Below are 16,345 nucleotides of genomic sequence, written 5' to 3'. Positions count from 1 at the left end.
GATTAGCAAAACTTTGTTGGTGGCAATTTAGCAGATATTAAAGGTTTGGAAGACCAGGAAGAAGCCCACAGTGGAAGAGTGGATTTTAGATGTGCAAGTTTTATCCAGGTATGAAAAGACTATGTATTGTAAGCAACACAAGGAAGCATTTTATGATGAACTGTGGGGACGTTTCACTGCTCTTTATGGATGATCAAAGATTTAATTGTGTAGTGGAGTTGTCTTGTTCTCAATACTAATGAGGGGATTGGGTCGATGGTGGTGTCTGTCATGTTCTTTGTTTGTCAAGTCCTCACTGTTTTGTTGATGTCAATTTTGTGCGCAATATTATGTTTTTGAATTGGGTCTAGGTCATTTTGTAGATTGTATAGCCACAATTTGTTCTTTGCGTTGAATGTTGTTTTAGTCATGGTGTTATGTATAGTACAATGGCCTAAACTGTAAATAGTATTCTTTTTTTTTTTGTGTAATTTATGTTGAAAAATATAAATAAATAGTTTAAAAAAAAAAGAAAAATAAAAAAAAGAAAGCATAAGACCATGTAACCAGGCTGAGGAATCCTGCATTGTGTGTCGGAGAGAAGAACCAGCCGCCGTGGTACCATCTTTGGCTCCAAGAACAAAGCAACATCGGTGAAATCAACACAGCCGGTGAGTTGGGGAGAGTGAGACAAGACCGGTCTCTGAAGCTAAGGTTGCAAGCAGCAACATTGTTTGGCAGGCGCTGGAACAAATATTGTTAAAATGTGTGTGGTAAGACACAAGCAAAGTTGAACTGCTGATGAGTGACTGAACTTTCAAAGCAAGATACAATACCTTTGACAGAGTAGTCCAGAATTGCGTGGGTGTTCAGTCGAAGGTCTCTGTGAGGTATTTGTCTGAGAAGTGGCAAAAGTGAAAGTGAGAAGGTTATATCGAGAAGAGAGCGAGTAATTGTTAATCAAAGTGGTCCTGCGACAGGTTGAGCAAAATCCTGTGCACAGTCAAGTCTTTAGTTTTTGAAGTAAAGAAAGCTTAGAAAAGTAAATCAAGTTGGTCCGAGCCCGGCAGAGGGAGATCAGTTGGAAGCTTTGTGTTAAAGTGGGTTGGAGGGGGGGCACCGGGGCGAAGCGAAAATCACCAGAGAATTTGTACATGTGAAATCCTAAGAAAAAAGGAACTTTGATGTTTGTCGTGTTGCATCTGGCCCTCTGAATAAGAGACTTTGAATGACAAAGAGACTTTGGCACACAAGGCCATTACGTGGAAGTTTTGAACTGCATCCCCGTGCTAGAGAAGCCAGCAACTCTGCTAACCCAGAGTGTGCCGCCTTGTTCCGTGCTCAAAACGTGGGAAGGGGAAGCCAACGGCTTAAATATCCTGACATATAATTTCTGAACACTTTTCTTTTCCATAACATTTACCACACTATTTGTATTTAGAAGTAAGGATTGGCAATAGGTTTATTAGTATAGGCCCTTTTATTTTGACAGACTCGACTAGGATTGCGTTATTATTTGATGGTCACGCTTGCTCCATTGTTTAGATTTAGAATTAGATAGGCGTTTTTCAAACCCAATTGAAGTTCAATAAACTCCCTTGAACTGTGATCACTTGTCTCTCTTACTGTTTTGTACCATGCCTTCCTTACAGTGCTTCGTGAACTTTCAAAGCCTCTGTCCTCCAATGCTGCCTTCATATCTACCCAAAACCTCTGCCACTATTCTTCCAATCTAAAAACTCCACCATTTTTAATTAAAATGTATCTGCCACCCCCATCCTCTGCTTACTCCCTCACGCTAATTGGAAGGTCACTGCATGCCCCATATCTTGTCTTCTGCTTTTCCTATCTCTCTCAATCTTAATTTGATGCACTTCTCACTAAAATGTAAAGAACCCGGGATTGCTGCTTAAGCAGTGTCCGGTGAGAATGTTCAAATCACCCAAACCTGCAATCCCCCACTACTCCCTAAACGTAATTAAGCACTTGCTCTTTTCAGGCATTGCCCTATGTTAGGCAGAAACCTGTGCAGTTCCCTCTGGGACCACTGCAAAAGATTTAGGACTACAGGTGTTTGGCAGTAAACCCACTTGGCAGCAGTGTGTACCACACAGATTCACTTGGTAGCTGTGGCTGAGCAGTCAGACTTCCCTCAAGAAGAGTTAGGCAGCATACAGAGTATTCACAATGGGTCAAGAGCACACAATAGAACAAGTAAACACTGACCAGGGCTTGGTGTAAAAGAGATATAATTATTTATTTAAAACCACATCTAGAAAAACACACAGGCACCAATAGTAAGCAATTCAAAAACACGGTCACTAAAAGATATACACTCCCTTAAAAGAATATTAGACAAGTCTTAAGTAAAGCCCCACTTATTTTCAGACGGCGGTGAGCGCTTAACGTAGATGGCACTCTAATAGTTTGTTTTAAAAAGGGAGAGAAAAGCAGAGAACAAATTGAAACAGATCCCAACACTTTTTCAAGAACACAAGAGAGGAAGGCAAAGTAAAACCGTGAAGTTAGAGTTCAAGAGGCCGGATCCACTTTCAGAGGATCCAAACGAAATGTGTCCAAGGTCACACGGTTGCAGTGCACAAAAGTCTTGTAAAGGTTCAAAAAGGAGTTGGACCACTGAAGGGGACCAGTTAGAGGGTCAAGGTGGCGAGCCCAGTCCAGAAGGTTAAGGTGTTATTATTACCTTGTAGCAATCTTTAGAAAGGGAGGCCTGGCGGACACGGTACCTTAAAGTGGTGAGAACGCTCCAGCGGGGGCAGTTGTTCCTGGCAGCGGGTGCAAGTCGGTGCTTTGTCCGGGAGAAGAGAGGATCTAGTCGTGGAGGAAGACAGGAGTCCGTTGCACTGCCAGGGAAGAAACCAGCTGCAGAATTTCTCAGGTACAAGGAGCGGTCCGGTGATTTGCGGTTCACTGGTGAGTGGCTATCCGGCTGCCGGGGTGCTTGGCACGGGCAGTTCGACCACAAACCGCCTGGGGTGCCAAGAAAGAAAGGTAAACTGGTTGTGCCCACCAGTCAGGGGAAGAAGCCTCTCCAGCCGGGAGATCTTCTCTGTCGTCGGGAAGTGGTGAGTCGGTTCTGCAGGGCTCCACCGGTGGTGTCGTTGTGGTAGGTCGGCTCAGCTTCTCCCTCGTCGGATTCTCAGGTCCTGTGGCGACTTCTGAAGTTCCAGTCCCCAAAGCCCTGCTTTTATGCAGAAAACCCCCATTCACTCAGCCTAGCTGTCACTCAAACATGCTAAATGGTGAGCCGGCTGGCTCACCACTTGGGCCAATCACACAAGAGTGCGACCTGAGTTACCAGGGTAACTCGGTCCAGGGTGCCTAAACCCCTCCCACACCCCCTGTGGTACCCAGACAGAGTGGCACCACTTTTGGAGGCTTCTGTGGAGAAGCCCGCCAAAAAAGTGGAACAAAGGGCACGACTTGGGTTGGAGTCCCAGAAGAGAACACAACCGCCATTTTAGAATCGAGTCTTGGCAAAAAATACCAACCGGAGAATTAATATTAATTAAATAAACCGGCGGTATGTTCGAGGTTATGAGAATTAAATAATTAAAGTTGGTAGCCTCGAACAATGGGAAAATCCCATAGGAGAATATTCGCGGTCGAATATAAAAAGTAGTTTCCACTTCCACCAGCCAAAACTTGATCAGGGGGGACGGAGACGTTCCCCCTCGACTAACAGACCCCGGGGCAATCGAATTGCCCCGACCAGTACATCCACAATATGATGGTTTGTACTGGTTTCTGTTAATAATTTGGGACTAGTAAAGCCAATGGGGACTTTACATGCCCTGGGAGACAGTAGTCTCCCTGTGTTACTGCACGGAGGGTGCTGTGTAACACACATAGGAAAAACACATGAGACCCTATGGAGTAAAGGACCCCATGGCCCAAAAAAACACATTACCAGACAAAGGAATACCATAAATCATGTCCAAGAGTGACAGGAAAAGAGTCTCACTCTTGGCAGGAGAAAAAAACAAACTCCAGAAATCCAGCAAAGCTGCTGGGGGACTCACTAGGTTAGGAAATTCAGCCTAAAGAGAGAATTCTCCCTAACACCCTACCTCTCATGATGGGAGCTGTGTTTATCCCTTTTCTGAAGTACTCTGATTCCTCCAACTACAGTCCTAACTCAAACCTGCCTTTCATGCCTAACTATTTGAGACAGCAACCCGTGCCAAGTCCAATTACACATTAAGGACCATTCCATCCTCCAGGCAGGTTTTAGCCCAGCACGTTTTAGCCTGGGAAGCGGCACAGTCTCGGTTCTTGTCTTTCTGCTGGATGATCTGGAATGATCAAAGATCCCGATGATGTCAGTGTCCTGAAACTCCAGCACTTATAGTCTTGCTTTGACACAGTTGACTGCCAAATCCACCTGGCCCACATACAATCAGCTTCCAATCTTCATGGCATAGTACTTAGTTGTTTTGACTCTTTTCTAAACCACAGAAATTAAGATTCGTCTCTCTCCTTTCTGCACTAGCTCATATCATCTACTGCATCCTACCTAGAAAGCCCTGCTTGGTCTTATTGCCAAATTCCTAATCTACGCACTCAATGCAGGAATCTACGATCAACTATCTCCTAGCTCCTATGACCCCCCAAAATAATAAACGGGTCTTCCCTTACCTCCAAACCATTAGACTGACTCTCGTTAACCCTCTGTCATGAACCATCCCAACTCCTAATTCAGAAGAAAGTTAAACCTTTTTGTTGTGTTGACATACGCTCTTCAATTCCACTGTATTGAATATTTCCTTGCCATCTTGCTTCACGCTCTGAGGCCACTCTTGGCATGTTATGTGCTACAAATGCAAATATATATTAAGTAAAGAGTTGGGGCAGTTGAAATGGCATACCAGAGACCTTACATATCCTTGGTTTTATTAAATTGCTTGTCCTTTCCCCAGCTTAACTGCCTTGCTATATACTTTGGGGATTTATTTCTCATGCCTATTTCTGTAAACTGGGGGAACATATTGGCAACTATTCGATAGAACCACATAAACATAATATTGAATATTGGTGCACACATTAAAAATGAATTTCTAACATTGACACATTCATTTTAGTGTTTACATTTCTGTAAGCATAGCCCTGAGGTAGTATGATCATGTTATAATTGGTTACTAATCTGTACTTGTTCTTTAGTGGAGATGTTTCAAAATGAAGACATTCCATAATTGTGTCCATTTGTGATTGAAGTCGAATGCAATCATTTTTTTAAAAATACCACCTGTACAGCATAAGGTATTGTCTACAAATATAATGTTGATAAAATCATGTTTCCTATTGCAGTTGTAAAAGTGCAAGATGGGCTTCCACCAATGCTGGTCCGAATCCCACCCATATTACTGGTTCATATTGTACACCAATAGTTTGCACTGGTCCAGGTTGAAGACAAATCAGTGCCCTTAATTACTGAATTGCATTCTGCAGAATGTGGCTTAGAAGGGTGACTGTCTTGCCAAAAGAGGGGTTCTGTGGCTGAGCTAAACGCTGTCCTTTCTTTTATTTCAGGCCATGCTGGCAGCAGGAAAAGAACCGTTCCCCACATTTTATGTGGACTCCCAAAAGGAGAATGAGGTTTGTATGATTTTAAAGTGAATTCTTTCCATAGCGAATATTTCTGAAAGTTTCTGGTACTAAAGCATTTGTTTCTCCAGAGATGGGATGTTATTTCCAAAACTCAACTAAAAAACATTCGAAAACTATGGAACAGGGAGCAAATGAAAAACGAAGCTAAAGAAAAGAAGGAGGTGAGCAAATCATTTTGAGTTGCTATTTCGAAAATTGTATTGTAAGAGCTCCTGTAAACATGTGGCATGTTACAAGCCATGTTTGTCAGGGATGCTAACTTTCAATGTTAGATGCCGAACATGTGGTCTTCTTTTGGATTGCTGAGCTTTACAAGAAAACTTCAAAAGTACCAACTCTGTTTTTGTGTGTGCTTTTGCTTTCCAGTAGTTCATAACCTAAGTTTCAGATCTTGGTCATTTTGTCAATGGCTAACGTCAGTGTCCAATGCTATTCTGTCCTTTTTGTGAACGTCTCTCTTTGGCGCTTCCTGTTTTCGCAGAGCTTGGTTTTAAACTGTACACCTGTAGCGTGCAGCCAGTCATATACACTATATTAGTACCCGGCGAGGGTGCAATCAGAATGAAAGAGCCATTCTGATTGGCCCTCGCCAAGGCATTACCCGGCCGGGAATACCTCGGTCGGGATTCCACTGCCATTGTCCCCGGCGGGGGGCGTGGCAGCCCCTCAGCCAATGAGGAGACTCGAAGCAGTGCCATCCCTGCTCCGAGCCTCCCCACGGCTGAGAGGCTGCCTTCGCCCCCCGCCGGGGACTCGGGTAAGACTTTTTAAAAATAAAAAATGTTCTTCCCCTTTCCTCCCCACCCCACTTACCTTCTTGCTCCTTTGTCCCCGGTGGGGGACGATGGCAGCCTCCACATGGCTGGTGGCTTCCATCGTCCCCTGCCAGGGAACCAGGTACGTTCCCGCCCTCCAACCCCACTTACCTTCTTCTCTGTCTTCTTTCGGGAACAGACATGGTAGGAACACTTCTGTTCCCCAGCGCGTCCGCTCACGATGGCCGCCATGGAAAGGGAAAACGTACTCCTTTTTCCCTTTCCCGGCGGACATTTTCTTGGTCTGTTTTTGTCCCGAAATGCTGCAGCGGGACAAGAAAAAGTGCTTTTATTGCCCCGGTCACACAGATATTGCGGGCCGGGGTACTAATAGCTATATGCCCCGAGCGGGGGGGCATTACCGACTCGGGCCTATAACTATATTCATTACTACCCTCTATTTGGGGGTACCAACACACTTTAGTTTAGAAGTACTATTATAGGGCCAATCATTCAATGTTAATAGCCTCATGTTATATTTCCTACATACAATATCAGGTCTTTAAAACAAGTACTTCATCATTTCTTCAATTTCCTATATTTTCGTTTTCAGGTGTTTTGTCTTTGTGTCTTGTATCCTCAAACCTAGGTTCTTCCTGTTTAAAATGGCTTTGGCTGTGAAGCCTGAAATAGGAACCATACAATATTTTTCATTTTTTTATTCGCCATAATTTTTTTCGTTCCATCATTGATGGTGAGTCTGTGGTTTTAGTCCAGAAGTCTGCAACCTTTGGCTCACCACATATTATTTGACTACAACCTCCCATCAGCCTTAGCCAGCAGTCAATAGTGAATGATTATGAGAAATATCTGGATAGGTGCAGTTTGCCGACCACAATACTAACCTCTCTCACTCTTAAACATCTAGATGCAGATGCTGTATGTCTCTGGTAATGTGAGGCCTAATCCATATAATGTCCCTTCACAAACTCCTGTAGTGAATGAATCCTTTGCCATAGGTCGAAAATTAAGAGTAGATGAGCAGGAGCTAAAAGCAGCTCCTGGGTATCTGAAATGTTCTTTTTTTTTCTAAAACATTTTATTGTTTTCAATATGAACGCAGCCAACACCAAACACCATTGCTTGGCGTAACATCTCAAACAAGAATTGCCCGCAACGCATGTGAAGTTCCAAAGTATGTTCAAACTGGTAGCAATATCCAATGTAGAAAATGCACAATGGAAGCACACAATTCCCTCAGCCCCCTCCCTCCCATTTACGCCAAACGTTCAATAAACTTAACAGACAACTCCATGCATTGTAGAACTGTCTCTCCAAGGCCATACACATGTCAACTTCAGCTGACCAGCAACCCATCCTGGCCTGTTCCGGGGCACCCCACTTTGAGGCAATAACTTTCTTAATCTGTCCCAGAAATACAGATTAAAACACATTCTCGCTGCACGGCCTCCCCCATATTCCAAAGAGCATACATTATGGGTCTCTGGGGACTGTGAAACCCAGTACAGCGGACAGCCTGTCAATACATTTCCCCCCAGAAATGTTGGACTTGAGAACACTCCCATAATATGTGAAAAAATGTGCCCTCTGCATCATAAACAACAATCACTGTCTGCCCTCCCACATTCATAGAGAATTGTGCGAAAGTAGTAGACCCGATGTAAGATCTTATATTGTATGAGACGAAGCCTGGCGGATATTTCAATTTCCGTGGGATCCTCAGCGGCTCCACCCACTCCTCAGGATCCAGAGAACCTACATCCCTTTCTCCAGCATTGGATCTTTCATGGATTCACATACTGTGAATATTCCCCATCATCGGGCTTGGAATCCCCGGTTACTTTGTCTTAGTAATTTTTCTATGGAAAAACCGGACACCTCGAGTGTCCCATCGACAACTCTGTGGGTGCTTTTGGTCCCCACTAATAGGACGTTGAGTGTATAGCTCTGCCCCTGCAGCTTCCCCTCAGATTTGAACTGTCTTCTGAGCTGTTGGGATTCCTCGTGTTTCTCTCCTCTGATAGAAAATTACGTTCTTCAGGAAATACATTTTTCATCAACCTCCTCCATCTGGAGCAACCGACATCTACGTACACGGTTCCATTTATAACCATGGAGACATCGGGACCAAATAAGTCCTTATTTAGGCCTTGTGACACTCATAATAAATGTCAAACAATGACAAAGGACAGGTGGTTGCTACATGGAATCCAGTATGTCCACTTGTTGGAGTTCAAACGCGCATTATTCCTGATAAGGTATCTCGCCCGCACCTTCAAGTTTTACAGCAGGAGGTATGTCAAATGCTAAGAAAACTAGCCATCGAAAGGGTTCCTCTTCAGCAAGAAGAAAGGGAGTGTACTCCAGGTACTTCATCGTCAAAAAAACAGACGGGAAGTGGCGCCCTATCATGAACTTGCAAAGGCTGAACAAAAACATCAAAAAGCAGAAGTTCAAGATGGTAACACTCCAAGAGGTCATAAAAGCCATACAACCCCACGAATACCTAGCAGCGCTACCTCTCAAGGATGCATACTTTCACGTGCCAATACACCCAAGGCATCAAAAGAACCTCAGATTTGTGGTCGGCAGCGAAAGGCATTATCAGTTTTGGGTACTTCCATTTGGCCTGAAATCGGCACCATGGACGTTCACGAAGTGCCTGGCACCAGTAACAGCCTTTGTCCGAAAACCGGGCCACCATGTCTACCCGTACTTGGACGACTGGTTGGTTCGAGGTTCAACATATCAACAAGCCTTGTGTTCTCTTGACAAACGGAAACTCTGCTCCAACAATTGGGCTTTGCAATAAATTTCACAAAATCTTGCACAGTTCCCTCAGAAAATGTGGTTTTCCTGGTTGCACGATTCCTTACAGACCAAAGTCTTTTCAGACCCTCATCAGACAGGATGAAGAAATTGATAATCCTAGCAAACTCTTTCACGCCAAACAAGCTAGTCATGGTCCGCACATACATGGCTCTCTTAGGGACCATGTCCTTCTGCATCCCTCTAATTGCCCACTGCAGGCTGCACATGCGGCCAGTGCAAAGGTTTCTGGCTACCAGATGGTCCCAAATCCGGGGTTCCTGGTCAGACAGTTACCATCACCCGGACTCGTATCAAGCACACTAAAATAGTGGACATACCCCTGCAACATCGCAAATGAAGGGACCTGGTGGAACCCAGTTACCATCTCACGATTGTCACCAATGCCTCCCTGGCGAAATGGGGAGCTCATTTGGCCAAGCACCAAGTTAAAAGCCTTTGGACCCCTGAAGAAGCCATCCTCTACATAAATGTGCTGGAACTGTGGGCAGTACATTGGGCTCTAAAATGCTTCCTCCCTCTAATCAAGAATTCGGTGGTTCGAGTCCTCACAAACAATGCAAACATGATGTTTTATCTGCGGAAACAAGGCGGAAGCGGTCAAACACCCTGTCCCAAGAAGCATAGACCATCTGGCATTGGGCCACCCAACACAACATTCTACTTCAAATCTTCCACCTACCGGGGGATACAGAACAAGCAAGCAGACACCCTCAGCAGGGATGCATTGCAGTCACACGAATGGCAACTGCACAACATCCAGATATCCAAGATTTTCTCAATGTGGGTCATCCCCCCTCTAGACCTTTTCACCACTCACAACAACAAGCAGTGCAAGAAATTTGCGAGCAGGCTCCTGCATCCCGACTCCCAAGGGGTAGCATTCTCGTTCCCATGGAACGGCGTGTTCGCATATGCGTTTCCCCCCATTTCCTTATCAGGAAAAAGATATAGATGATACGCAAAGGTCACTGCAAAATAATCCTGGTGGTGCAGTACTGGCCCAGGCAGACCTGGTTCTCGGACCTCCTGCAGCTGGCAGCGGAGGATCCAATCCATCTAGGATCGCATGCCAGGCTTCTATCCCAGAACAACAGGATCATTCTTCATCGCGAACCAACAGCGTGGCTCCTGACCACGCCGAGTTAGGTCATTTGAACATCCCTCAAGACTGTCGGCCCCTTCTACTAACGTTTCCGATAACCACAAATGGAAAAGATTCTGTGCATGGTGTACAACAGCCCAATCTGCATCCGCTGGCCATAACACCTCATCAGATCCTTCTTTACCTGCTAAAATTAGCAAGAAAAGATCTTCCCCTCTCTATAGTAACAGACTAATCACGTACTTCTTAAAAGGGCTTTTCGTCAAAGAAAATGATTCCATCTGTGTGGAGTCTGAATCTGGTCCTGGCAGGGTTTATGAAGCCCCAGTTCGAACCTCTGTCTACTACACACATCAAATTTCTCACATGGAAGGTGGCTTTCTTAGTTGCCATTACATATTCTAGACTCGTTTCGGATCGACAAGCCTTGGCTGTAGACCCTACGTATCTACGATTCAGAAAAGGCAAGGTGATACTCTCTACCAATCCTCATTTCATCCCAAAAGTTGCATCGGAATTTCATCAAAAATGCAACCTAAACACCATTTCACCAGCCGAGAAAGCCCTCCGCTTTCTGGACGTGAAAAGGACATGGAAATATTATGTACAAGGGAAAATCCATTTCAAAACGGGGCATTGCAAAATGGATTTCATATACAATCTCCTTCTGCCACTCAAAGGCCAATAGGCCGTTGCAAACTAGGCCTAGAGCGCACTCTACAAGAGCCACGCTTCCTTGGTGGCTCTCTGGTCTGGAGTACCCATCATAGACATTTGCCAGGTGGCAACATGGCCAGTGCCCCACGCATTTACCTGGCACTACTGTTGATATCAGAAGCATGCTGAGGACATGCAGATGGGAAGAGCAGCCCTTCAATGGCTGTTCCAGTAAGGTAAACACTGCAGCTTTCGTTTTTTTTCTCCATTGTCTACTTGCGTATGTATTCTTCTCGCATTAGCGCAGAAAAAGTGAAAGTATTTAATCAGTGTTTGCCTTATTTATCTCCTCCTAACATGTATACTGCTATAAAATCTATTCACAGCATGTGAATCTATGAAAGATCCAATGATGGAGAAGGGAGTTGTTTCTCACCTGGAACTCAATTTTTCCAGCATTGGTATCTTTCTTGTATTCACATGCGCCCTCCAGCCTACGCCTACAGGCAAACATCCTCTATTAGGCATATCCTCCATCTGAAGTGGTTACAATCTGAGGGGAAGCTGCTGGGCGAGAGCTATACACTCAACGTCCTATTGGTGGGGACCAAAAGCACCCACAACGACGTTGATGGGACACTCAAGGTGTCAAGGTTTTTCCATAGAAAAATGACTAAGTCAAAGTAACCGGGGATTCCCAGCCTGATGACTGGGAATATTCCCAGCTTGTGAATCCTTGAAAGATACCAACGCTGGAGAAATGGAGTTACAGGTAAGAAACTACTCCCTTCTCATCTGTCCCTGAGGCGGGTCAGCGCCTGGGCCCCAAAGGCAGACAATACTTGATAGAGAGTGGAGGTGACCTTGGTCTCAATGCATGCCGGCCTGCAGGGGGTGTGGGGAGGGACTGAGGAACATCATTCAAGGCTGGGAACTTCAATCGCATATCATGTGTCAGCTGCATATACTTAAAGCGCTCACTGCCCTAGAGACCGAACCTCTCCTGTAAAGACTTAAAGGAAAGGAGACCTTTTGTGCACCACGTCTGCTAAAGTTAAAATCCTGTGGTTATTCCAGATTCTGAAGTGACCCATCCTGAGAAGCTCTGGAAGATGAACATTGTTCCAAAGGGGTTGATTTAAAGTGGGTCTCCCACCCCATCCAATGTGCCTGTGTGCTTCAGCCCATACCTGCTGCACGTGCCAAACCATAAGTGCAGTCCTTCCCAACCCACCTCCCATAGAACACCTGCAAAGGAGACCTCCCCGTCATCCAACCCATCTGCGTTGCAACGTGAGGTAACCCATGGTCCCCATGCAACCAGTCGTTTAACATCTCCAACTGTGCCGTCCAGTAATATTATTGCAAGCTGGGTAGACCAATCCCACCCTCCCACACTGAGCGCTGCAGGGTTTTTAGGGCAATAAAAGCTCCCTGAGAATAGTTTCGATCCTTCTAAAGACCACTTTGGGGACCAGGAGAAAGGCGTTTTGCAGCACATACAGAAATTTGCATAGAAATACAGAGGACTGCTTTGCCCTGTAGATTCAGTGGGTTGGACTGCCAGTGCAATATGTCGAGCTTGAATTTGCAATGATTTGATGCAAATTTATCCTGGGAAACTGACAACCCAACTGGATACCCAAATATCTAAACCTCATGGAAAGCTGGTAGGGATGGTCTTGCAGAACTGCTGCATTCCAACCCTTTATGGGAAAGAGGATCGATTTCTGCAAATTTACTTTGAGATCACTGAACCACTGATGGTTGTGGAGGATTTGCGTCACTCCTCGGCAGGAGACCGAGGGATTACCCATATAGATCAGCAGATCATCCGCATACAGAGAGATCCACCCCAGGGCCATTTGAATACCTCCCAGTCGGGGCTGGATCTAAGCTCCACCGCTAGAGGTTCCACTGCCAGAGTGAAAAGTAGAGGGGAGAGGAGACAACCCCGCCTTGTCCCTCGACCCAGGGGAAAGGTCCTTGAAAAGATCCCATTAACTCTAACCTCTGCCACTGGTGAGATGAACAGCAGGTGCACCCAACTCAAAAAAATTATCCCCAAATCCCATACCTTCCATAGTTCTGACATATGCTGCTTCTGCTGTGCCGCTACCTGCAAGATCGACTCGCCCTTACATTTTTCAGAAATTCTTTCTAGGCGATCTGTCCACCGCTGATGGTAGATGCTAATTTTCTAATTACACGTTAATAACATACAAACCTAATGCATACAGTGTGACTAGAAAAAAGCAATTGATTTTGCTAATTTCCTTTAATATTAGAGCACATTAGCACCCTTCATTAAATCCCACCTTTGCCATATTCCTCCCTTGTGAGAAGCAGGGCTTTGAGTTTTCTGTGTTCACAACATGTGTACATGCTCCAGTGTTGCACTTAACATTTACATTTTTGTCTTGTGTGTCATAGAAAGGTATTTGGTGGCCAGATCCAATCAGGAGTACAGTCCGTGAGCCCTCACAATGTCCTCTCCCAGCAATCATGTCACCCTAGAAATTCAATGGTGACTGTGCCTGCAATCACGCACCCAATTCTTTTTTCTTTTTCATTTCTGCACTGAAAACAGTGTATTTCAGGAACAAAACGAGGTAGAAATGTGTGTATGTGCACCAAATGACTCTATACCTGCTTGTTTTGCTTCGGCTGGACTTGCCTCTCCTAGACTCGTATCTCGGGTCTCACTCAGACCTGCGCCACATGCGCCAATTTATCATATGGACTCTTTGTCCACCCTGGGATTGTCACCTCAGAAGGTCTCCGCCTGCGGAGCTTCCTTTTTTCCTAAATGGAGAACTTGTGGTGTAAATAAATATTTCACGTCTCCTATTAAAAATACCTCCAAAACACACTCACTGTCCTTCCGACTACAAAAAGAGAATTGCCTAGTCGAGTCCAAGCTCTAGATTCGTCAGGATTGTTGGGCATGAACAATAGCACAAAGACCCTGCACACAGCCTACACAGACCAAAAGTTCTTGGACTCAGGGAGGCAATAACCCACACTTAGACCAATGGTTGAAATATAAGTGGCTCTTTACAGGCCCTTTTATTCAAATAACATATTAACATACGCACAATACTATAAATGGATGAAATCAGTTAAAACATCAACCTATACATCAACAAGGATAAAGAAAACACATCACCGTTGTAGTAGTTGAAGAAGAAAACCTCATCTTGGCCACAACACTATCCAGTCCCGAGGCAGGTGGGCAGAGGGGAGGAGAAAGAGGTGGGCATCACGCAAATTCCTTAATATTTGGACTTCTGAACCAAATTAAAAAAATTCCAGTTTTGGTTGTGAAGGAGCTACCATACTATATGACGATCCATAAAGTACAGAAATACCCAAAAAAGCTGGATGGGCTCACCCAGTTAAGTCTGATGCTGCTTTGTGCTTTTACTATAATGATTCCTTTAGGTTTTATATTATTTAATTTCGCAATCATGCATGCCTTTAAATCGGAGTTGAGTCATTCATATGATTTCATAGTTGTAATAAAAATAACCAATTTTATTCAACATAAGTTATATGCTGAATTCGGTTAATGCTCTTAGGAAACCAGTTCTTGGGTCTAAGTATGGCTAGACAGCCGATGCATTTCGGAGTAATTCTCCATCTTCAGGGCTTAGTCTCTGAGCCTTGTCACTTGCAGACTTTGGTTTACTACTTGCATGTAAGAGTTGAAAGCTTCCTTCTCCAGGTGGGCAGAGAGATCACACGTTCTAACGGGGTCTGGAGCAGAGTGTCCTCTCTCTCAGTGAGACTTCATCACACAGGGTTCCAAAAATCATCTGAAATCTTCTACCTGGATACCCCTCTCTTATGGGGGAAAAGATCCCCACCCACCAGTTGCCAAACCGTCCCTGGCCAAAAGAAACAGCCAGCAAGCATAGGGGCACAGAGTGGAAGAATCCAGTTAATAGTGGAAATACCCAGCTCGTCTCCAGCGCGCTCGCTCCCAGCACCCCTTATCACTGCACCTGCACAGCTCTGACTCCATAGTTTGCGCATCCTTGATCAAACAATGTGGCAACTATCCCTCCTAAAGGAACTTGTCTGCTTTCAAATATAAACTTTCCAACCGTGCTACTGTGGCAGAGCTCATGTCCGCTTAATTGAGCTCATAGAAACATATACTTCCGTTGTGGTTATGAAAGTGAATGTCCAAAATGGCCTTGCACCGGCACCTTGTTTTTTAGTGAATTTTCGCCCACATTACACTGCTTGAGCTACTTCCAAACTGGTGCCTTTACAGCACATAAGTAGAGTAATGTAGTGGGCATTTATATTGCATTTGCTGCCGTCTTAGTGGTCACCTAGCACTGAGGCTTGTACCAATGGTTATTATGAACTGTGAGCAATGCCAGGTAAAGAAAATGTATACAAATGTTTGTCCTAACGTTTTAGGCAGAAGACAATCTCCGTCGAGAAAAGAACTTGGAGGAAGCTAAAAGAATCACGGTTATAAATGATCCAACTCTTCCAGAGCCGATCACTGTAAGTGGTATTATTTTAATATTAACCTCCACTATCATTTTTGTATGTCATCTTAACAACTGCAAAGCTAGCAATAGTTTTACTATTAAACAAAACCTGTCAACTGGAAGTTCCTTGTTGTGCTGAAGTATAATAGATTAAGTTTCTATCTGTTCAAGTGTTTACCCCCATTACAGATGCTAAAAAGGATAAGTTGCACATTTTCTGAATTAATAATTTGCATTCTACTTGAGCCAGCTAACAGGACCAAAACATGCATAGCAGCCCACCTAATTGAACATTTCTGCCAACAACAGGATTTTAATAGTTTAGAGTGTCAGCACAATTGAGTGAGCTGGTTTGTTTGCATTTTATCCTGGATTCAGTATAGTTTGCAGCTTATTCCTTTACCGAAGGAATGTGCACTATGGACCTGCTTTAAGTTGACAAAATACTGACAGAGTTGTAAGATTTCATGAAAGAGGGCAATTGACCTAAAACTAAATGTAGCCAGCTTGTTGAAAACCACCAATATTATTGTTGGAGACCGGTCTTGATAAACATGCATCCTGTTGACTTAGATATTCTGTTATACTGGGGAGAATAGAGTGCCATACAGATTGATAGTCTATGACTCAATGTCTATAGCTTTTGTGGCTCAAATTATTTTAAGTGAATGTTCCTAGATGAAAGCAGTTTTTTTACATTTCTATCTAAAACCTTCTTGCATGTTATTGATGATCTATATATCTAAGGTATGCATTTATACGTTGCCTTTCTATGGGCTACAAAATGTACTTTAAGGGCAAATGGAGGGGATGTTGATGGATACTTCCTTGTCAGCTGCAGTGACGTTGGACATTAACAG

General features: G+C 44.3%; 1 protein-coding gene across 1 annotated transcript in view; it reads left to right on the top strand.

Annotated features, from left to right (window-relative positions):
- Positions 1 to 16,345, top strand: part of LOC138511395 (asparagine--tRNA ligase, cytoplasmic) — a 344,053-nt gene that overhangs the window by 114,201 nt on the left and 213,507 nt on the right. The window contains exons 3-5 of the mRNA XM_069627042.1: positions 5,530 to 5,595; positions 5,676 to 5,768; positions 15,409 to 15,498. Of these exons, the coding sequence (XP_069483143.1) occupies positions 5,530 to 5,595; positions 5,676 to 5,768; positions 15,409 to 15,498 (249 nt within the window). The remainder of the gene's footprint in view (positions 1 to 5,529; positions 5,596 to 5,675; positions 5,769 to 15,408; positions 15,499 to 16,345) is intronic.

This window comes from Ambystoma mexicanum, chromosome 6p, assembly GCF_040938575.1.
Source record: "Ambystoma mexicanum isolate Mex_15411 chromosome 6p, UKY_AmexF1_1, whole genome shotgun sequence".
Taxonomy (NCBI): Eukaryota; Metazoa; Chordata; class Amphibia; order Caudata; family Ambystomatidae; genus Ambystoma; species Ambystoma mexicanum.
This window is presented reverse-complemented; position numbering and strand designations above follow the sequence as displayed.